The sequence below is a fragment of the Armigeres subalbatus genome, chromosome 2 (genome assembly GCF_024139115.2).
Source record: "Armigeres subalbatus isolate Guangzhou_Male chromosome 2, GZ_Asu_2, whole genome shotgun sequence".
Taxonomy (NCBI): Eukaryota; Metazoa; Arthropoda; class Insecta; order Diptera; family Culicidae; genus Armigeres; species Armigeres subalbatus.
Window position 1 is genome coordinate 321,112,953 of NC_085140.1, and position 23,381 is coordinate 321,136,333.

Below are 23,381 nucleotides of genomic sequence, written 5' to 3' on the forward strand. Positions count from 1 at the left end.
TAAGCACTATATGAAACAATGTTTCGTAAATGGCTTCAAAGGATAATTCCTCTATTATAGACGCATTCTATGACTTTTCGGTGGTTCAAAGAATAGCCAAAAGAACATGAAGAAGAAGAGCAACAAAATAAAATGAAGATGAATAAAAGTAACATAAATAATAAATAGACTGAATGTTAACAACTATTTCTCAAAACAAACTTTATTCTATAATATCAAACTATTTGCTTCAATCATTAGCTACTATCAGTAATGAATTGCTTACACCTTAGTTGTTGCGAGGCGAACACTTGACCCACATCCTCCAGCGGCAGGAACGACTGAATACAGTTCATGAAGGTGTTGAACATGATGGTAACATGACCGGAGCTGCAGTAAGTTTTGGCAACCTCGGCTGCGCATTGACGCGTTTCTGGGCAGATGATGGCCGGCACTCCGTACTGGGCGTAAATCTTGTCCAGCTGAATTCCGTCAACCACCGAATAGTAGCCCCCTCCGACGGCCCACACGAACAACCCATTGGGGTAGTTTGGCTCCTTCAAAAGGTTGCCTTGACAATACTGGTGCAGAATTTCATCCGACAGACCCAGAGCACTGACGTCGAATTCCAACAGATTGGTGATTTCCAGAGCTGTTTTTGGGATGAACTGATCAGCAGCAACTAAATTTCCTCGTTCGTGGAAGTAGCACATGAAACTGTCGTAAGCTCGCGAGTAAATATCACTTGGGTTTCTGCTAAGCGCTTTTTCTACACAACGATCAGTCCGTTCGACGTACGTCGTATCTGTTGGGCAAGGTCTGAAGAATTTACCCAGCACACGTTCAACCGGACCCGAGTCATCGTTGTAGGCATTTAAATTGAGCATGGTGCAGCGTATTAGAAGTTTGACCTCTTGTTTACACGGGAATCCTTGCTTGTAGTACCTCGAAATGGTCTTGTCCGATATTAGAAAATATTGAGCGCACTCGCGCAGTCCGGTATCGAAGCTTTTTCTTGTTTCTTTGTGGGGTAAACCGACAGTTAGCACTACGAAAAGGCTCATTAGAATAGACGATACTAAACGTCTCATGGTTGTCTGCAGATTGTAGCCGGATTGAATGTTTGCACTGAGCTTGAAGAGCATCATTGGATGATATATAAATGTGATTGATTACCAGGAAATACGTGCTGATTGTTTGGATGGGTAGCCAGAGTTGGAAATTATAACGAAGAGTTACAACAAGTGAGAAGCGTTGGTACGTTCAGCAAAAGCGAACGCAAACGGCACGTCCTGTATGAGATAATTTTGATTCATTTGGTAATGTTGTTCAGAGAGTGCGTTTCGTTTCGTGTGGTTATGATATGTATAAACATCATTCCTATCCTGTTGTAAATATCTCACTTTGCTAGGAATTACGTTTTCCTCAATTAGTACTTCTAGTTATTGTAAACTTTGTCTCTTGAAAGCCATTGCAAACGCGCGGAAGTTTACGTCGCGTGCACGTAAGTGATGCAAAAAGTACACATACGATGCACATGCGCTTGCCTGCATCATCCCAATTATTGTTAGGTATTTCCTATCGTAATTGCAGACATGTGGCATTTTAAAAGCGCTTTGTAGAATTTGTCCTAATGATCTGATCATCGGCTGCTATATTTCAAGAAGACTTGAGATTTTCGAAATTTGAACAAACTTTGATTCATTTTACAAAAAAATTATTCAGCTCTTTTTAAGTGGAATAAGACGGGTGTAGTACAATTTTATTTTATTCCACCAGCTCGTATTACCTTTACATATACGTATTTCGAGCTCAACTGTAAGGTCGTTTTCAATGTCTCGTACTTGGCTCGACTTCAAGTACAAAACACTGAAGACGACCTTACAGTTGAGGTCGAAATACGTATATATATGTAAAAGTAATACGAGGTGGTGGAATTAAATGGAATTGTACTAAACTCGTCTTATGAAGTGGATGATTCATTGTTAATGATTCGAACGATTGAATATTTTCCAACAAAACTAGTGTTCTATGATAGAACGCTAGTTTTATTGGAAAATATCTTCTATCAGTTCTATTCTAAGCCATTTTGTTGTTCAATACATTCACAAGGTTGTAATCTAATTGTCTGATTCAACTGATACAACTATTAGATAGCTCAGATTCTATTCTAATGTGAAGAGATAACTCATTGATTAAATTCGTAAAGCATGGAATCGTTAATTCCTTTATTGACTTTTTATTGGCTTACATCTAAACAGATAACACTGAATCAAAATATGGACTCTACTATGTACTAAGGGTATGCGATAACACACTTTTTCCTAACGAAACGAAACGAAAATGCCTATGCTGATTCGATACGAATCGAAACAAAATATAGATTTACTTCCGAGATTTCGAAACGATACGAAATCAAGGTCCATTGAATTCGAAATTTTACGAAACGAAACGAAATTTTAATTTTTTTCCGCCGATTTTTTTTTTTGAGTTGGTTGTTATTATATATACGCAATTCTAATTTAACTTTTTCGAAGCTAAATATCTGTTTTGCAACCAATAGAGCTATAATTACAGAAGAAGCAGTATGTGATAAATTGCCGCGTTCCCGTTTATATACTATTGGCGATAAGGCGATACCCCAGCATTTTTGTCGCTTTCAAATTAATTCATCGTGGAGCGAGTGGTCCTGAATTTGATCATTTTTTTATCTGTTCAGTTTTATATCAGTAAGTATGTAATAATATAGAAATTGTTGTGTGGTTGTCCTTGTATATGTGTGTGCATATGAGGCATGCAAAAAGCCCATGACTCCGCAATGTTCCTTACATATTGTGCAAATAGTAAAAAATGATTAATTGTACACATCGTGGTTGCTAATCATAATTGGCCGAGAAACAGCGAATATGTAGAGCTTACCAATTAAATAATCTCCTTGGGATAAAAAAATCTCATTGTTCTTGCTTCGAAGTTTCCAATTCATGACCAATAACGATGCTGGTCACGTCCTTACAGTCATCACATTTTTGAATTTGATCACATTTGAGTAGCTGCATTACCAAATCGGTCCAAATTGAGCTGCTAGGGTTGACACTCATTGTTATAAGAGACAGAGGAATGCTCTGCATATCCGTGAGCGCCACGGGAAAGAAATCGTTGGTTAGTTGAAAAGGTAATTCATGTGAAGCCACCTTGGTAAGCGACTAAACGAAGTTATTTTGGAAACCCGAAGACGAAAACTGTGTTTCAAATCAATCCGACACATAGTCATTGTGCTTCGTTTAGTAAACTTCTACAACACGATTGATTCTGCACTACATAATTTTGTGCTCTTCGATGCAGACATTATTTTTTTCATCTCGTATTCTCCCGCACTAGCTAGCATGACCAGCATCAACACGATCGATAGCACTCTGATTAAAAAAATGTATGCTCACGAGGCAGATATTTTTCAGTTTGCGTTTCCTAGACTAGCTGCCGTCCCATGATTAGCAGCAACACGATCGATTCTGCACTCATATTGTGCAAATAGTCAAATAATATCACAGAGTTTAAATCTTGTGGGCTGTATGTACATTTCGATGATTCGCCTAATATTGACTGTTGTGTTGAGTGCCTTCAATCCACTTACTTTTAGGTAAGATTCTAATTGTTGCTTAAACGTAAAACGTTGCATTATGTTTTCCTTAGGGCCTTCCTTACTCTTAAGCGGTGCTTACTCATGCGCTTAAACCTGGTTTGAGGCCTAAGCGGAGGTGAACAAATTGGCCTTTAATAAGAAAGAGGCGCTAAAAACTTAAAAGGGCCCTAGGAATCCACGCCACGACTTTGCCGCTTTAACAAAGTTATACTTATCTGATTTATTATATCCAATTAAATATACACTCTAAGCCTGACGTCTTAAATATTGAGTCGGATCACTATTGTAAAACATAAGATAGAATAGTTAAAGATACTTTTTGTTTTCTTTTAGATATTTCTAACAAAACACCAAAGACGTTTCATAGAAGAAAACATATCACGTATGTGTCGACTCATAATGGGATTATGTAGTAAGCGTTAATAGAAAAAGCTGTATAACATAAAAATGTAAAATCATAAAGCTGTTTTTTATGATTTTGTTCAGCGGCGCAGCCAAATTTTTTGATAATATAAAGTATGGTTCAAGTTTAAATTTGTTTCGAAATTCCGCGAAATTTCGTTAAATTTCGTTAGAAGCTAGTTTTTTCTAGCGAAATTTTTGTAATTTTACGAAACGAAACGAAATCAAGAAGTCAGATTTCGCCATGCTCAAATTCCGCGGAATTTCGTTTCGAACCACCTGAAACGAAATTTTTCGAAATACCGCATATGCTTACTATGTACAGTTCGAGGTCACATCTCTCATCCTCGGTTACGCCACACGCACGCCAAATCGATTGGTGCTTGGTTCGCCCACACATCCTGCTGCAGTCCACGCCTTCCAATACCTGCCGGGTCGGCAGCGAATATCATCTTGGTATGGTATTTGTCCGGTATTCTTGCAACATGCCCAGCCCATTGTACCCTTCCAGCTTTAGCAACCGAGGTTCATCCTTTGCAGCCATCAGCGAGAATCCATGGTGGGGCATCATGGCCATTTTTGCAAATCAATGGTTTTTCGAAACCATTTGGGGTGCCAAACAACTGTGCAGAATTAGAGCCCTATTGGTTGCTCCCTCGCTTTCCGCATCGCGTCTTAAGTTTGTATGGGAATTAGCATTTTTTGTAGTGATCGTAAACCCATCTCTGGACAAACTTCATGGTTTCACAAGACATTTCAATAGAGATTTTTTCAATGTACTTAAGTGGTGCATGTTCTGTTCCGTGGCGTTCAGGGAATCTGGTTTACCAGGCAACTTTTTGATGCATTTTGAAACCCATCCTGTATCGTATCATGAAGTTTGAGACGTCGCAAGATGGCTTTCGAATTAAAACGAAAAGTGGCCACTTCCCCGGGGGAATAAGGTCCCCGGAATGCTACGGAACCTGACCAGAACCACTCAGGTACCTCAAATTATACCCTATAGAGCTCGATTCGCAAAATCATGAAGTTTGAGTCGTCGCAAGATGGGTTTCGGATCGAATAAAAAAGTGGCCACTTCCCCGGGGGAACCAGGTCCCCGGAATGCCACGGAACCCGACCAAAACCACCCAGGTACCTCCAATTAGACTCTATTGAGCTCGTTTCGCAAAATCATGAAGTGTCAGACGTCGCAAGATGGGTTTCGGATCAAATCAAAAAGTGGCCACTTCTCGGAGGAACCAGGTCCCCGGAATTCCGCAGAACCTGTCCAAACCCACCAGGGAACCTTGAAAAGGCACTATTGAACATGTCTTGTGACTTCATAAAGTAGGATACGTCAAAAAATTAGTTTTAAGACTTTTAGCAAGGTCATTTGATTTGAGAAAAAAAAAGGTACCCTACTCGACCCCGGAATTATTTTGGAACCAGATGGCCAATGCCAATTCTCAGGTTTGAAAACTAGAGACCTAGCCGGTTCGTTAGGTAGGTGAATCGTCAAAATCGGTTGAGAATCAACGGAGTTATGCTTTTTTGAAGTCATCTTTTAGTGCCTAAAAAGTATCAAGGGAGGATAAGGGTTAATGTAAAAACCCGGACAAGAAGGTTTTGCTCTTTAACAACCAGCCCGGTAGTGCTGGCAGAAACATTGATTTCTTCACCTGTCATAAGACGAGTTTAAACAATCCCATTGAATTCCACCACTTAATTGTATCTTGACAGATACGTATTTCGACCTCAACAGTAAGGCCGTCTTCAGTGTCTCGTACTTGACTCGACTTGATTTCTTGCACACGGTTTGAACAATCCATCTTCGAAGCGTTGTAACATTTTTGGTAGACGTGCCAGCAACGTACCTTCTTCAGCAAAGTCTTTCGGCATTCTTCAGACTATATGCAAACGTATTGAGTGACGTGATTGGCGATAAATTAAAGCCGATAGGAGCAAAAATACAAAAAGCAACCGATCGAGCCCATCTTTTGCATAGATAATTGGGGGCCAAAAAAAACCTTGATCTCACTTGACTAACAACCCCATCTGACTCTCTTAGTTTGGATGTCCTGGGCACAGATAGACCGCTGTCAATTGCATGAAACGTCAACAATCGTCAATTCAGATTTTACTTTTGAACTCTATTCATGTTGTTCAAGATCGAATTAGAAGCAAATTAATGATCTTGATGCAATATTGATTGTTTATTAATTAAGTTTTCAATCAATAGAACTCATTAGTCATATTGGGGACTTGCATAATTTAAATTACACATTGATCAAGGTTGACATTGGATGTTTTACGATGTTAACCCTTATAAGGTATACGTCAGATGGTAGGGGTAAAAATTAACTTAAAAATTGAATATCTCTGGCGTTTCTGAGCCGATTTGTATAATTTTTTCTCAGAGGAAGCGGATAGGTTTCTAGATTATGACAAGTGACTTAAAATTAGGATTGGCCACTTGGTCCCAGAGTTATTCCGGATTGTATTGGGGTAGTTTTTTTTCCTGGTGGGTATTGACGACTGAAACTTTAGTCTATGCTGTTAAAATGACCTAATACTGTGATTGGTTAACTCGGGAATGTATATCGGACATGTTCTGCCCGTGATGGAACTTTTTCTAACCATTCTAGGGATTATTTGCCCTTCCGGAACCGGCTATAAGGGATCTATATCCCGTAATGGCCAATTTGGAAAGGAAATTCCAAATATGACTTGCGACACATCATATGTCATAATTTTGCGATCAGGAGCTCGAAAGTGACCTCCAGGAATTGTTATGGCCAAACCTGGCCACATTGTCATGGTCCTAGGGCACCCGGAATCCGGTCCCGGTGGACCACTTTTGCGAAAATTCCAAATATGGCTTGCGACACATCATATGTCATAATTTTGCGATCAGGAGCTCGAAAATGACCTCCAGGAATTGATATGGCCTAACCTGGCCACATTGACATGGTCCTAGGGCATCCGGAATCCGGTCCCGGTGGAACACTTTTGCGAAAATTCCAAATATGGCTTGCGACACATCATATGTCACAATCTTGCGATCATGAGCTCAAAAATTACCTCCAGGAATTGATATGGCCTAACCTGGCCACATTGACATGTTCCTAGGGCACCCGGAATCGGGTTCCGGTGGACCACTTTTGCAAAAATTCCAAATATGGCTTGCGACACATCATATGTCATAATTTTGCGACCAGGAGCTCGAGAGTGACCTCCGGGTATTGATATGGCCAAACCTGGCCACATTGACATGGTCCTAGGCACCCGGAATCCGGACCCGGTGGACCACTTATGCGAAAATTCCAAATATGGCTTGCGACACACCATATGTCATAATTTTGCGATCAGGAGCTCGAGGGTGACCTCCTGTAATTGATATGGCCTAACCTGGCCACATTGACATGGATCTAAGGCACCCGGAATCCGGTCCCGGTGGACCACTTTTGCAAAAATTCCAAATATGGCTTGCGACACATCATATCTCATAATTTTGAGATCAGGAGCTCGAAAATGACCTCCTGGAATTGATATGGCCAAACCTGGCCACATTGACATGCTCCTAGGGCACCCGGAATCCGGTCCCGGTGGACCACTTTTGCGAAAATTCCAAATAAGGCTTGCGACACATCATATGTCATAATTTTGCGATCAGGAGCTCAAAAATGACCTCCAGGAATTGATATGGCCAATCCTGGCCACATTGACATGGTCCTAGGGCATCCGGAATCCGGTCCCAGTGGAACACTTTGCGAAAATTCCAAATATGGCGATACATCATATGTCACAATCTTGCGATCAGGAGCTCAAAAATGACCTCCAGGAATTGATATGGCTAACATGGCCACATTGACATATTCCTAGAGCACCCGGAATCGGGTTCCGGTGGACCACTTTTGCAAAAATTTCAAATATTGCTTGCGACACATCATATGTCATAATTTTGCGACCAGGAGCTCGAGAGTGATCTCCTGTAATTGATAATAATTGAATTTCAAATATTGCTTGCGAAACATCCGATGTCATAATTTTGCGATCAAGAGAGTGACATCCAGGAATTGATATGGCCAAACCTGACCATATTGTCGTGGTCCTAGGGCATCCGGAATCCGGTCCCGTTGGACCAATTTTGCGAAAGTTCCAAATTTGACTTGCGACACATCCGATGTCATAATTTTGCGATCAGGAGCGCGAAAGTGAACTCTGGGAAACCTCCGCAAAATTGGTCCACCGGGACTGGATTCCGGATGCCTTGGGACCATGTCATTGTGGCCAGGTTTGGCCATATCAATTCTTGGAGGTCACTCTCGAGCTTCTGATTGCAAAATTATGACATATGATGTGTCGCAAGCCATATTTGGAACTTTCGCAAAAGTGGTCCACCGGAACTGAATTGCGGATGCCCTAGGACCATAACAATGTGGCCGTGTTAGACCATATCAATTCCCGGAGGTCACTGTTGAGCTCCTGATCGCAAAATGATTTCATATGATGTGTCGCAAGCCATATTTGGAATTTTCGCTAAAGTGGTCCACCGGGACCGGATTCCGGGTGCTCTACGACCATGTCAATGTGGCCAGGGTAAACCATATCAATTCCCGGAGGTCACTCTTGAGCTCCTGATCGCAAAATTATTTCATATGATGTGTCGCAAGCAATATTTGGAATTTTCGCAAAATTGGTCCACTGGGACCGGATTCCGATGCCCTAGGGCCATGACAATGTGGCTGGTTAGACCAAATCAATTCTTTGACGTCACTTTCGAGTTCTTGATCGCAGAATTATTTCATATGATGTGTCGCAAGCCATATTTGGAATTTTCGAAAAAGTGGTCCACCGGGACCGGATTCCGGGTGCCCTAGGACCATGTCAATGTGGCCAGGTTAGGCCATATCAATTACAGGAGGTCACCCTCGAGCTCCTGATCGCAAAATTATGAGATATGATGTGTCGCAGGCCATATTTGGAATTTTCGCAAAAGTGGTCTACCGGGACCGGATTCCGGGTGCCCTAGGGCCATGTCAATGTGGCCAGGTGAGGCCATATCAATTACAAGAGTTCACTCTCGAGCTCCTGATCGCAAAATTATGACATATGATGTGTCACAAGCCATATTTGGAATTTTCGCAAAAGTGTTCCACTGGGACCGGATTCCGATGCCCTAGGACCATGTCAATGTGGCCAGGTTTGGCCATATCAATTCCTGGAGGTCACCCTCACATATCAATTACAGGAGCTCACTCTTGAGCTCCTGATCGCAAAAGTATGACATATGATGTGTCGCAAGCCTTATTTGGAATTTTCGCAAAAGTGTTCCACCGGGACCGGATTCCGGATGCCCTAGGACCATGTCAATGTGGCCAGGTTTGGCCATAACAATTCCTGGAGGTCATTTACGAGCTCCTGATCGCAAAATTATGACATATGATGTGTAGCTAGCAGGCCATATTTGGAATTTTCGCAAAAGTGGTCCACCGGGACCGGATTCCGGGTGCCCTAGGACCATGTCAATGTGGCCAGGTTAGGCCATAACAATTCCTGGAGGTCATTTTCGAGCTCCTGATCGCAAAATTACGACATATGATGTGTCGCAGGCCATATTTAGAATTTTCACAAAAGTGGTCCACCGGGACCGGATTCCGGGTGCCCTAGGACCATGTCAATGTGGCCAGGTTAGGCCATATCAATTACAGGAGTTCACTCTCGAGCTCCTGATCGCAAAATTATGACATATGATGTGTCACAAGCCATATTTGGAATTTTCGCAAAAGTGGTCCAACGGGTCCGGATTCCGGATGCCCTAGGACCATGTCAATGTGGCCAGGTTTGGCCATAACAATTCCTGGAGGTCATTTTCGAGCTCCTGATCGCAAAATTATGACATATGATGTGTCGCAAGCCATATTTGGAATTTTTGCAAAAGTGGTCCACCGGGTCCGGATTCCGGGTGCCCAAGGACCATGTCAATGTGGCCAGGATTGGCCATAACAATTCCTGGAGGTCATTTTCGAGCTCCTGATCGCAAAATTATAACATATGATGTGTCGCAAGCCATATTTGGAATTTTCGTAAAAGTGGTCCACCGGGACCGGATTCCGGGTGCCCTAGGACCATGCCAATGTGGCCATGTTTTGCCATATCAATTCCTGGAGGTCTCTTTCGAGCTCCTGATCGCAAAATTTGACATATGATGTGTCGGAAGTCATATTTGGAATTTCCTTTCCACATTGGCCATCACGGGATATAGATCCCTTATAGCCGGTTCCGGAAGGGCTAATAATCCCTAGAATGGTTAGAAAAAGTTCCATCACGGGCAGAACATGTCCGATATACATTCCCGAGTTAACCAATCACAGTATTAGGTCATTTTAACAGCATAGACTAAAGTCTCATTCGGCAATACCCACCAGGAAAAAAAACTACCCCACTACAATCCGGAATAACTCCGGGACCAAGTGGCCAATCCTAATTTTAAGTCACTTGTCATAATCTAGAAACCTATCCGGTTCTTCTGAGAAAAAATTATACAAATCGGCTCAGAAACGCCAGAGATATTCAATTTTTAAGTTAATTTTTACCCCTACCGTCAGACGTATACCTTATAAGGGTTAAGCTTTTCCAATAACGTACATTATTTTGTGTTGGTGTTGGCTACGCTAAAAAACTACAGCTTAGCACGGACCTGACCAAATTATGCTTCAATTGGCCATAATTTATGCATCATGTTGTAGTACATGTTTCGTTTCATCGCCAACGTCGGTTTGACATCTGTAGTACCTGTACTTTGGCTGCCAGGTTGAAGTAACCTACATGTTTGTCACTTGAACAGGAACGACATTAGAAATCTTATACTTTTGAATCAACTACCGTAACAATGCTTCCCGGACCTGACCCTGTACTTTGTCTTCAACGCATTCACCTCCAGTGCAACTTTTGTTGCCTCACGTTTCAGGTGAGTTGCCTCACCTTTTCAAATATTTGGCCAACTTTGTTATGGACCGCCAAGCAAATAAATTGGCTGAATCTGTAGAAAATCGTATCCTGGCTACTACACCCAGCCCTCTGCACGACACCTTTAAGGTCACTCCTCACGGAATCAAAGTTTCAAAGTGCTCGCGTTTTCGGGGGCACACCACTCGATACGGAGGCGGCGCACAAATGTAATTTTTGTTGATTTAGCTTTGCTGCCAGTTGTGCGTTGCTTCCGTATCGAGTGGTGTGCCCCCGAAAACGCGAGTCTTTTGAAACTTGGATTCTGTGAGGAGTGACCTTAAGCGAAATTTTGAACAACAGGCACGTTGTAGTTGTTGTAGTCCCCGGAGGGACTCAAACGGACTGGGGTGTTCGCTCGAAATCTCCACACAATGTCGCACAGCATCCGTCGTTACTTTGTAACCTTCCTGGAAAAGCTGTTCTCGTCCATGATTTTTCATTGCTCTACGAGATCTGTACTATCACATGCCGCCGACCAACTCTAAACTTTGGAATAGTTTTACTCATTGTTCCGTAATAATACTATGTAGCATTTCTAGTGACCGATGATTTTTGCCTTTCTCGTATACTAAGATACGTAAAGGCTATATGATCTCTCCAAAAACAAACTTTTGATAGAAGGCCTGGAGACCCATAGTGTTATATACCGATCGACTCAGTTCGATGAATTGAGGTGATGTCTGCAATTTGCTTGCAACAAATCGCATTCGACGCAGAAACTTGTCCCATTGTTTACTATTGAAAATTGGCCTGATCGGACTATAGGAAATTATGGCCAAAATACATTTTTTATATTAAAAACCGAGTTAAAGTTTGTCACTTATCATTAACCGTTGCATTCGACGCAGAATCCTGTCCCATTGTTTCCTGTTAGTTCAGGTTCAGGCTTGGAAGCCTCCTTCCAAGAGGCTCGGAAGCCTCCTTCCAAGAGGCTCGGAAGCCTCCTTCCAAGAGGCTCGGAAGCCTCCTTCCAAGAGGCTCGGAAGCCTCCTTCCAAGAGGCTCGGAAGCCTCCTTCCAAGAGGCTCGGAAGCCTCCTTCCAAGGGGCTCGGAAGCCTCCTTCCAAGAGGCTCGGAAGCCTCCTTCAAGAAGGCTCGGAAGCCTCCTTCCACGAGGCCTCGAAGCCCCCTCCCAAGAAGCCTCGAAGCCTCCTTCCAAGAGGCTCGGAAGCCTCCTTCCAAGAGGCTCGGAAGCCTCCTTCCAAGAGGCTCGGAAGCCTCCTTCCAAGAGGCTCGGAAGCCTCCTTCCAAGAGGCTCGGAAGCCTCCTTCCAAGAGGCTTGGAAGGCTCCTTCCAAGAGGCCCGGAAGCCTCCCTTCCAAGAGGCCTGGAAGCCTCCTTCCAAGAGGCCTGGAAGCCTCCTTCCAAGAGGCCTGGAAGCCTCCTCCAAGAGGCTCTGGAAGCTCCTTCCAAGAGGCTCGGAAGCCACCTTCCAAGAGGCCTGGAAGCCTCCTTCCAAGAGGCTCGGAAGCCTCCTTCCAAGAGGCTCTGGAAGCCTCCTCCAAGAGGCTCGGAAGCCTCCTTCCAAGAGGCTCGGAAGCCTCCTTCCAAGAGGCTCTGGAAGCCTCCTTCCAAGAGGCTCAGGAAGCCTCCTCCAAGAGGCCTGGAAGCCTCCTTCCAAGAGGCTCGGAAGCCTCCTCCAAGAGGCCTGGAAGCCTCCTTCCAAGAGGCTCGGAAGCCTCCTTCCAAGAGGCTCAAAGCCTCCTTCCAAGAGGCTCAAGCCTCCTTCCAAGAGGCTCGGAAGCCTCCTTCCAAGAGGCTCGGAAGCCTCCTTCCAAGAGGCTCGGAAGCCTCCTTCCAAGAGGCTCGGAAGCCTCCTTACAAGAGGTTCGGAAACCTCCATTCAAGAGGCTCAGAAACCTTTTCCAAAAAGCTCGGCTGCCTCCTTCCAAAAGGCTCGGAAATCTTCTTTCAAGAAGCTCGGAAGCCAAGGAGGCTTGGTTTAGAGCCATCCAAGAGGCCCGGAAACCTCCATTCAAGAGGCTCAGAAACTCGCTCAGAAACCTTTTCCAAAAAGCTCGGATGCATCCTTCCAAAAGGCTAGAAAATCTCCTTTCAAGAGGCTCGGAAGCCTCCTTTCATGAGTCTCGGAAGCCTCCTTCCAAGAGCCGCCATTCAAATGTTCCTCGTAGTGCTGTTGGTTGTTTAGTGATATTTCACAATGCCGCATAGGTGTTCTGATAAGAACTACCCAGACAGATGTACTTCAATATATGTACGCTTCTACCGCCAACGCATGATGACTTTTTCTTTGTCAATCCTTCTTATCGGATAAGCAAGAATAAGCAGCTGGAGACGGAATCCCTCGGCAACATGTTGGGATCCAAGCTCTGAAACAATATTTGATGCAGCAACCTGCATTACTGCATTCTAAGCAAAGATTACCTGCATACCCTCAATGAATGCTGTGTCTCATCGCGGATTGTGTTCGGTAGTGCGAGTGCTATTGTGAGGTGCGTATCCTACCTACGGATCCAAGGCGATCACTGTCGGCGAGGGGAAGTAGCTGCTTCTGGCGACGCCAGTGAAGCAGGCTATTGTTACTGCTGCTACCTACAGCAGCAGCCGCAGATAAGTGGCAAAGATTGTTATATTGTTCTCCCACAGAGTGGTTCTGATTAGAATAGTTCGAATTAGTTTTTTTTATTAGTTTTTTTTCTAATTAGTTAATAGTTATTATTTCTTAGCTTGTAATAACTATACTTCCAACACCTTGCGAGGTGATAATGGAGGCGGAGACTGCGGAGGGCAGTGGGCCTCCCAAAGATGGTGGTCGCACACGATTCTACCATGCATCTTCTCCTGGGCCTTGGGTTGTTTACTTTCGGCAGAAAGTGAAAAGCCTAGATTTTCTCGGCATTAAGCGAGATTTGACGCGTCGTTTTCCGAAAACTGATTTCCATCAGGTAAATCGGAACAAACTACGCATAACCGCACCTACATACAAGGATGCAAACGAAATCGCTAAAGACAAGGCCTACAATGTTGAATATTTGGTTTATGTCCCCTCGCGGGAGGTCGAAATCGAAGGTGTGATCAACGCAGCGAGCCTGACTTGCAAGCATGTACTTGCGGGAAAAGGCCGCTTAAAGAACGCAATGGAGTCTACCATGGATATTCTGGATTGCAAGGAGTTGCATTCAGCTGCCATGGTAGATGGTAAAAGAGTGTATTCTAAGTCAGGTTCGCTTCGGGTGACGTTCGCCGGTTCGATTCTCCCAAAATATGTAGATATTGAAAATATGTTATTTCCGGTGCGTCTTTTTGTGCCGAGGGTGTTCAATTGTACCAACTGCAAACAGTTGGGGCACACTGCCGAGTTTTGCGACAACAAGCCCCGTTGTGGCAAATGTTTTGAAAAACATAGGGAGGAGTCCTGTCAACAACAAGCTACAAAGTGCGCTTATTGTGGCATGGATCCTCCCCATGGTTTGCAAGAATGCCCGGTGTACAAAAAGCGCACCCAAAAAGTGAAGCGCTCGTTGGTACAGCGCTCCAAGCAGTCATATGCAGAAATGGCTAAGTCGCAAGACACATCCGCCACAACCACCTGCTATTTCAGCTGCCGTTCGAGTAAGTGATTACTACGATTCCATTGCCACTGATGAATTGGACTCCGACGTAGCTGATATGGATGATTCTTCGGAGGTACACGTGCCCGAAAAGAGGAAGCAACCGTCTTCCCTGGATCACGCCGTAAGAGAACAAAAGTCATCCTTAAAAGCTTGCCAAAATCTGAAGGTAATGGGGATTATTTAAAATCCCGAAGCAATCTGTCTTCACTGCTCCTTTGGATCCTAGTTGCAGCAAGACATTCCCGCCATTGCCTAAAACCGATGTTTCCAAGAAACATCCGGTTAGGAGAATCAATGAAAGAAAAAATGCAATTCGCACTTCCAGAAAAAATATTCCGTCCAAGCGAGGATTGATCTCCTTTAAGGACCTCGTGGACCGTTTTTTGAATTTATTCAATATTCCGAATTCATTGAGGCCAATCATTGACCTCTTTATACCAACAGTGGAAAGTTATCTGAAGCAATTGACTGTTTCATGGCCCCTTCTTGCAGGAATTGTATCTTTCGATGGATAATACGGCTATTACACAAGATACAATCACTGTGCTGCAGTGGAACTGTCATAGTCTTAAAAATAGATTAGACGTGTTCAAGTTTTTGATTCGCAATTCCGATTGCGATATATTTGCACTCTTTGAAACATGGCTTTCTTCTGAAGATGAAATCAACTTCCACGATTTTAACATTATTCGCCAAGATCGGGATGATCATTATGGTGGCGTTCTTTTGGGGATCAAAAAATGCTACTCCTTCTACAGAATTCCCATTCCGACTGTTCCCGGCTTAGAAATCGTCGCATGCCAAGTAAATGTGAAGAATAAAGATCTTTGCATAGCTTCAGTGTACATTCATCCAAATGCCTCTATTAATCGTCGACATTTTTGGAGCGCAGTCTCCCTTCTATCATCTCCAGTATTGATATTGGGTGATATGAACGCACATGGTATTGGATGGGGCGAAACGTATGACGATTATAGAGCGCCTATTTTCTATGATTTGTGTGACGATTTCAATTTGAATATTTTGAACACTGGTGAAGTAACTCGAATAGGACCAAATGGTCAACAAAGCCGTATTGATCTGTCTTTATGTTCAAATTCACTATCATTAGATTGCACGTGGAAGGTTATTCAAGATCCCCATGGTAGTGACCATATGCCGATAGTCACCACAATTAAGAGTGGCTATCATCAATCTGAGCCAGTTAATGTTCCTTTCGATCTCACGAAGAACATTGATCTGGCAAAATTTGCATCGGCGGTAAAATTGGTATTGAATCAACTGATACTCTTCCACCTTTGGATGAATATCGATTCCTTACTGAGTTGATTCAAAAAGCGCACTAGAAGCCCAGAAACGACGCGTTCCAAGTACATCTGTCATCAGAAGACCAGCCACTCCTGGATGGGATGATGAATGCACTAAGTTGTATTCTGAGAAATCTGATGCCTTCAAGGCCTTCCGTAAACACGGAAGGTCAGAGCTTTTTCAAGAGTATTTGAGGCTCGAAAGAAAACTCAAAAATCTTCTCAAGGCAAAAAAACGTAGCTACTGGCGACGTTTTGTCGAGGGACTATCACGAGAAACCTCAATGACAACACTTTGGAAAACGGCTCGCAACATGCGGAACCGCATTTCCACCAATGAGAGTGAAGAATACTCCAATCGATGGATATTCAACTTCGCAAAAAAGGTCTGCCCAGATTCCGTACCAGCAGAACCGCTATTTCGAGAATAAGTCACTGATCCCGGTTCTTTGGGTGGACCATTCACAATGCTGGAACTTTCTATGTCTCTTCTTTCATCGAATAACTCTGCTCCGGGATGCGATAACATCAAATTCAATCTTCTTAAAATCCTCCCAGATATCGCAAAAAGACGATTACTTGACCTGTACAACTGTTTCATGGAGTACAACATTGTGCCACCTGAATGGCGACAGGTCAAAGTAATAGCTATTCAAAAGCCTGGGAAACCAGCGTCTAATCACAATTCATACCGACCGATTGCCATGCTATCATGCATGAGAAAATTATTGGAGAAAATGATCCTTTCAAGAGTCGACCATTGGGTCGAAGAGAATGCATTGCTTTCAAATACTCAGTTTGGATTTCGAAAAGGGAAAGGAACAAACGATTGTCTAGCGTTTCTTTCTTCAGATATACAACTAGCCTTTGCGCACAAGGAGCAGTTGGGTTCAGTATTCTTGGACATTAAGGGCGCTTTTGATTCAGTTTCCATAGAAGTACTGTCAGACAATCTGCACAGTAATGGATTACCCGTTATTTTGAATAATTTCTTGTACAATTTGTTGTCAGAAAAACAAATGAACTTCACACTCGGCACTCTGACAACTTCCAGAACTAGTTACATGGGCCTTCCCCAAGGTTCATGTTTAAGTCCCTTGCTTTATGATTTCTATGTCAAAGATATTGACAATTGTTTGGAAGGACAATGCACGCTCAGACAACTTGCAGATGATGCCGTGGTCTCTCTAAGAGCTCCATGTGCAGCTGTCTTGCAAGGACCATTGCAAAGTACCCTGGATAATCTGACTGTTTGGGCCAGACATTTAGGGATCGAGTTTTCACCGCAAAAAACTCAGTTGGTTGTGTTTACTAAGAAGCGGTATCCTGCTCAACTGAAACTCAAGCTGTTGAATGATGACATCAACCAATCTTCTAAATACCTTGGGGTCGTGTTTGACTCCAAATGTACCTGGAAACTCCACATTGAGTATTTGATACAAAAATGCCGGAAAAGGATCAATTTTCTACGTTCTATCTCCGGAACATGGTGGGGTGCTCACCCGGAAGACCTCATCAAACTCTATAGAACGACTATTCTCTCTGTTTTAGAGTATGGCTCTTTCTGCTTCCTCTCAGCAGCTGATTGCCACCTGATCAAATTGGAACGAATTCAGTATAGTTGTTTGAGTATTGCCCTTGGCTGCATGCATTCAACGCATAACATGAGCCTGGAGGTGCTTGCTGGAGTCACTCCTTTAAAACACCGTTACTGGGAACTCTCACTTAGAAAACTCATCAAATGTGGAACAAGTAACACACTTGTTCTAGATAACTTCGATAATTTGCTTGAACTAACTTGTCGTTCAAGATTCCTGAGAGTTTATCTCAACTACATATCATCAGATCTTTGTCTTCCGTGTTATAATCCTCCTCGAGTTCACTTCACCAACGACAGTTCCTCAATTGTATACGATCTGTCCATGAAACATGCTATTCAAGGAATACCAGATCATCTTCGACAAATATATATTCCCTCACTTTTTTCTGAAAAATATGAACATGTCAATTGCAACAACAGATATTTCACTGATGGTTCTCGCATCAACGGATCCACTGGCTTCGGTGTTTTCAATGTAACTTCAACCACCTTCCGAAAACTTCAGGAACCGTGCTCGGTTTATGTTGCAGCAATTAACTTCGCTTTGGGGATAATTTCCAATCAGCCCGTAGACCATTATTTCATCCTCTCGGATAACCTTAGTTCTATCGAGGCACTTCGGTCGATGAAATTTGTTACACGCATCTTACTTTCTTACAAACATAAGAGAGCAGATGCGTGTTTTGGTCGAAAGATCATTCAAGATTACCTTTGTTTGGGTCCCTTCTCACTGCTCAATCTACGGCAATGAGAAGGCAGACTCGCTGGCAAAGGTGGGCGCACAGGAAGGTGAGGTTTATGATAGACAATTCTCGAGCAACGAGTTTTTCCCATTAGTCCGTCAGAGTACTCTTCAAAGTTGGCAAAGAAATTGGACACACAATGAACTCGGACGGTGGCTATTTTCCATAGTTCCAAAAGTTTCTGGGCGAGCGTGGTTCAGTGGTGAGGACTTAAGTCGAGGCTTCATTCGCGTGATGTCGAGACTTATGTCCAATCACTATTCACTAAACGCACATCTGTACAGAATAAACCTTGTCGATAGCAACTTATGTAGGTGCGGAGCCGGTTATGATGACATCGATCACGTAGTTTGGTTCTGCTCGGAAAATGACGCCTCCAGAGAGCGACTATTGGATACCCTAGTGGCCCGAGGTAAACAACCCTTCAGGGAAATTCGAGGTGTTTTGGGGGATCGTGATGCGGTCTATATGCAAGCCATTTATAGTTTCATTTGTGATTCTGACATCAAAATCTAATTTTTTTTTCTGTCAAAGTTTTTTTTTTGTACTCTGTCTCTATGTTCCGTAGATCTCCGTTACTCAGGCCATCCGGAAGACGCTCCCAGTAGAACCAATCCTCGAGCACGACGACACGCCACATCGTCCCTTACGCCAAATGCCCGGATGAGCAGCCGAAATTGCTTGATTCCGAATCCTAAGCCTCGTCCATCCTTAAATATTGTAAACTAACCTCGAGTCACCACGAGTACGCTGGCTCCTATCCCTCTCTTACTAACTGAAAAAATGACATTGATTGTATATATCACAAAGAAATATGGCTCCGTAAAGTGTTATACACGCCTGAGCCTACCAAATAAACGAACTTGGAAAAAAAAAATAATCGTTTAACTGGGTGTTTTGCATCTTAAAAATAGAAGTTTTGTTAATCATACTAAGACTACAGATACTAAGATACTACAGTTAAGACATTAAAAATATTCTCAGATTTTTTACTATGGAAAACTAAGACTCTGTAAGAGATTTTATGATTGGTAAATTCGATGACCTTTTCGAATTCCAATTAAATCCACGATTTAAACACGATTCTGAATATTTGAAGGTGATGTAATGCTTGAAATAGGTTTAGTAATACCAACTTGAGAATATTTGTACTTTTAACTGTAGTATACATTACAGTTAACACGATAATTATCGATAAATCAACGAGTACTCGATAACGATAACATTAAATCAACGCTCACTTTATCGTCAACGAAACCGTTATCGTTATTGAAGTTGGCGTTGAATTAACGACGATAATTAACAACCCTGGAACAGATTATGATCCAGGAAGATTTCTAAAGAAACGTAATCGCAGTACGGGATCCATGACGCATAAGCCTCGTGGCATCGTGGGATCATGCATTGGCTGCGAATCACGAGTACGCGTACAGAATTGGCTAGTTGGTCAGTAGGAGTCCAAGCGAAGCTTTGGTCAGGAGCTGGTCAGCAGCAAGAACCAAAAAAAATAGGCGTCGTTGTAGCGTGACCAGTAGAGTGCTTCAATTTTTGACTTTTTCGCTCCCCTGCGCTTAAACGATGACATTTGCTATTTCAATTATCATATGATATGGATCATATTGTATGAAAAAAAGTTTTTCATCTCCCGTTATTGAGAAGATTTGCTATCTTTTTTCCAATATGTTACTCACCATTCGGAAGATAGTAATGAAACAAGCTATGAGAACCTTTTTTAGGAGTTGAAAAATAACAATAATTTGACGCTGAAGATATTATCAGTTGAATAACGCGTTGGTTCATCAAAAACTGACAACTGTCTGGTTTTGAAGCCTTTATCTAGATAACCATAGGGATTACAGTCAATAGTACTGATATTCTGGGGTTTAATGTTTCAAAGCATTAAATTTAGAACCATTGTCGGGGAGACAATGAGTCAAATGGAGTTGAGAATGGGTCACTGTTTCGAGAACTGTTAGAACGCTTGTAGAATTGATTGAATGAATTTGGGGGCAAAAAAACAGAATTATAAGAGACCTATCTGAAGGATTCAGATTCCATACTGTCGGTGGGAGCGATGACCCATTTTCACCCCCTAGACCCATTGTCACCCCCAACGGCGGTATGTCAATGTATGAAAGATTAATTATGAAGGAGGTTAATTTTTGATTTTTGGCCACCTGATTCTTCACAGTGTACATGTTCAACACGTAGTCCCTTCGTGAGTGGTTTCTTATTTTTCTATGGCTCTGGATTCCCACTGGAAGTTGGCCTGCTTTTCAACTCAGTATTGTGTATTAGCATTTCCTCAGTTTTTAATTGAAAGCTTTTCGATGCTCGCCATTGCATGAGTATGTATTTTGTGTGTCAAATACAATGAATACACTATGCCCTGTCGCGAATATTTCCCACCTGAAAGCATCAGAGGATCGAACTCGACATCTTTGGATTGGCAATCCTACGCCTTTGCTCGCAAGACTTACTTGAGACCCCGTGACTCGAGATTGGTTTATCTTCTCAAAAACCTTCCCGACCGGGGAGGAGGCGGGGCGAGGTGGATTAAAAACCATTAAAAATGATCTGAGTTGGTTGATCCCTCTTCTTCTTCTTCTTCTTCTTATTGGCATTACATCCCCACACTGGGACAGAACCGCCTCGCAGCTTAGTGTTCATTAAGCACTTCCACAGTTATTAACTGCGAGGTTTCTAAGCCAGGTTACCATTTTTGCATTCGTATATCATGAGGCTAACACGATGATACTTTTATGCCCAGAGAAGTCGAGACAATTTCCAATCCGAAAATTGTCTAGACCGGCACCGGGAATCGCACTCAGCCACCCTCAGCATGGTCTTGCTTTGTAGCCGCGCGTTTTACCACACGGCTAAGGAGGGCCCCATATGATGTATAAATAAATAATGATATTCCATGAAAACTCCTTGAAATTTGAACAAATATTTTAGCGCAAATATTCACTAATTTCTCTAGCCATTTCCACAAGAAATAAAATAAAATAATATATTTTAGCACTTGTTCATTGTTTCTTTTGAATATTTATGATATTGCTTTTTTCAATTATTGTTCAAGAGATTTTAAATTTTTCCATCAGGACGTTTTGATAGTTTTTCTTTTCTTTACCAATTACCAATTTATATTTCTTCCGTTGTTTTACTTTTTATTTTTGGCTAGATATTTTATAAATCAATTTCATTTTTTAATATACAATCGATCAGCTAAGACATTACGCACTTGGCATTCTGTTTAAAATGGAAAAAAATCTGAATTCGCTGCTCAAATCGCTGTTGCAGAAAGTAATTCATTACACGCGAGTTTTTGCACTGCGTAACTTTGAACTAAATTCTCTAGCGGAAGAAATGAATTCAGACAGTTGACAAACGTTTGGTACATAATAGTAACGTTGTTGGAATTAGAGTAAGTTTTGGCTACGTCAGCCGCACATTGACGAGTCCCTGGGCTTACAATTTCCGGCACACCAAACTGAGTGTAGAGATTACCGAGTTGAATTCCATCACTGACCGAGTAGTAGCCAGCTCGCACGGCAAAAATATACAACGCATTGGGGTAGCTCGGCTCGTTCAACACGTTGCCTTGACTGTACTGCAGCAGTACTTCAGCAGGCATATTTAGAGCGCTTTCAACAAACGTCATCACCTGTTTAAATTCCAATGGTGTACATGGGACGAGTTGGTCATCAGAAACTAAGGTGCCTAGTTGATGGTAGTAACATATGAAGGTATCGTAAGCTCGTTGAAAAACATCGCTAGGGCTGGTGCGATCCAAGGCTCTTGCCACACAACTTTTGGTCCTTTCGGTGTGCTTAGTATCCCACACATGAGGTTTGAAGAAATTCCCAAGGACGTTTTCCAGGGGTCCAGTATTATCGTCGTAGGCGTTCAAATTAATCATTGTACATCGCACCAGCTGTTTGACTTCGTCTACACACGGGAAACGTTGTTGGTAGTATCTTGCAAGGGTCTCGTTCGAAATCAGGAAGTATTGGGCACATTCACGAAGCGCAGTGTCGAAGCTTTTATCAGTTATATAATGTAGCAAATCGTCGGTCAACACAGTTGCCACAGCCTGCAGAACTATCAGGAGAAACGGTATGTGACGGCCCATGCTTGTTGGCAGGTGAATGGAATGTTCAAACTGAGCTGGGAATGCATCAATGACTGATATTTAAATGTAGTTGTTGAATAGGAAATACGTGATCGTAGAGCATTTTTCAAATTAAATAGTTCTCATGCTTATTAGTATTGATTTGATGTTATTCTGATTGTTTTTCTAAACAAAAAGTGCATGTAGGGTAGGTAGATCCTCATCTGAAGGACAACGTGAGAACAGTATCAGAAACTGACTCCGCAATAGCCGGCATGTTGCTACATACGCACGTTCCACATATGTAGTCTCGATGGTCGAATTAAGTGTTTTCTGCTGTTTATTTTTTTCCCCTTATTCTACAACAAGTTATCTGGCAAACAAAAGTGTAAAATTCCCGGGGATGGCGAGTTCGTTCCTCGGTACTAGCTAGGATATTTTCGGGTGGGAAGCATTTCTGGGCATAGTGTATTGATAGTACTTACTAGATGTTCGACAATATTTTGGTATTCCCGATCATTTTAGTCGGTTCGTCGATGAAAGTATTTTGAATTTCAACGATTTTTTTAGAAATTCTTACGTTTAATGTTCTGATAAAACTAATTATTCAGGATGGGAGCGGGCCATTTGGCATAAGGCCATTTGTCAACAGTGTCAAAAGTTAGGATCATTTGGCATAACGTACATTCGGCTTTTTTTTTGGTTTATACTAAATTAGATGTTTGATATTGATAGACATTGACGCAGATAGAAAAAATCGCTGAAATTTACGCTAAAAATCATGCACATAAATGGAACGCCAATATTAGCATAACTCCACGCGGGATATGGACTAAATGTATAGAATATTCTAGGTGAATCGTCAATATTTCATGCAAGTTGTAAGCCAGAGGACCATTCCAGCGTAGAACAGAGTAAATTTACGCAATTTAAGTTTTACGCGCTGTTTATTTTTCATTATTTTTTTTCTTTTTAAGGCAGATATTCAAATATTTAAAAACAGTTATGTCCCCCCTCCTTCGGATTTTTT

General features: G+C 42.4%; 1 protein-coding gene across 1 annotated transcript; it reads right to left on the reverse strand.

The window, feature by feature from the left end:
- Positions 1 to 236: 236 nt before the first annotated feature.
- On the reverse strand, positions 237 to 21,874 carry LOC134209901 (general odorant-binding protein 69-like). The gene is made up of 2 exons (XM_062685922.1): positions 21,713 to 21,874; positions 237 to 1,112 (listed from the first exon to the last, which is right to left on the reverse strand). Exons 1-2 carry the CDS (start codon positions 21,872 to 21,874, stop codon positions 237 to 239), a joined length of 1,038 nt encoding a protein of 345 aa, XP_062541906.1.
- Between the last annotated feature and the right edge of the window lie 1,507 nt (positions 21,875 to 23,381).

Coding starts and splice junctions, on each gene's coding strand:
- LOC134209901 (XM_062685922.1), bottom strand. CDS start 21,874: ATGCCTGCTGAAGTACTGCTGCAGTACAGTCAAGGCAACGTGTTGAAC. Junction 1,113..21,712: donor AGTTTGGTGTGCCGGAAATT/GTAAGCCCAGGG, acceptor ATGCTCTTCAAG/CTCAGTGCAAACATTCAATC.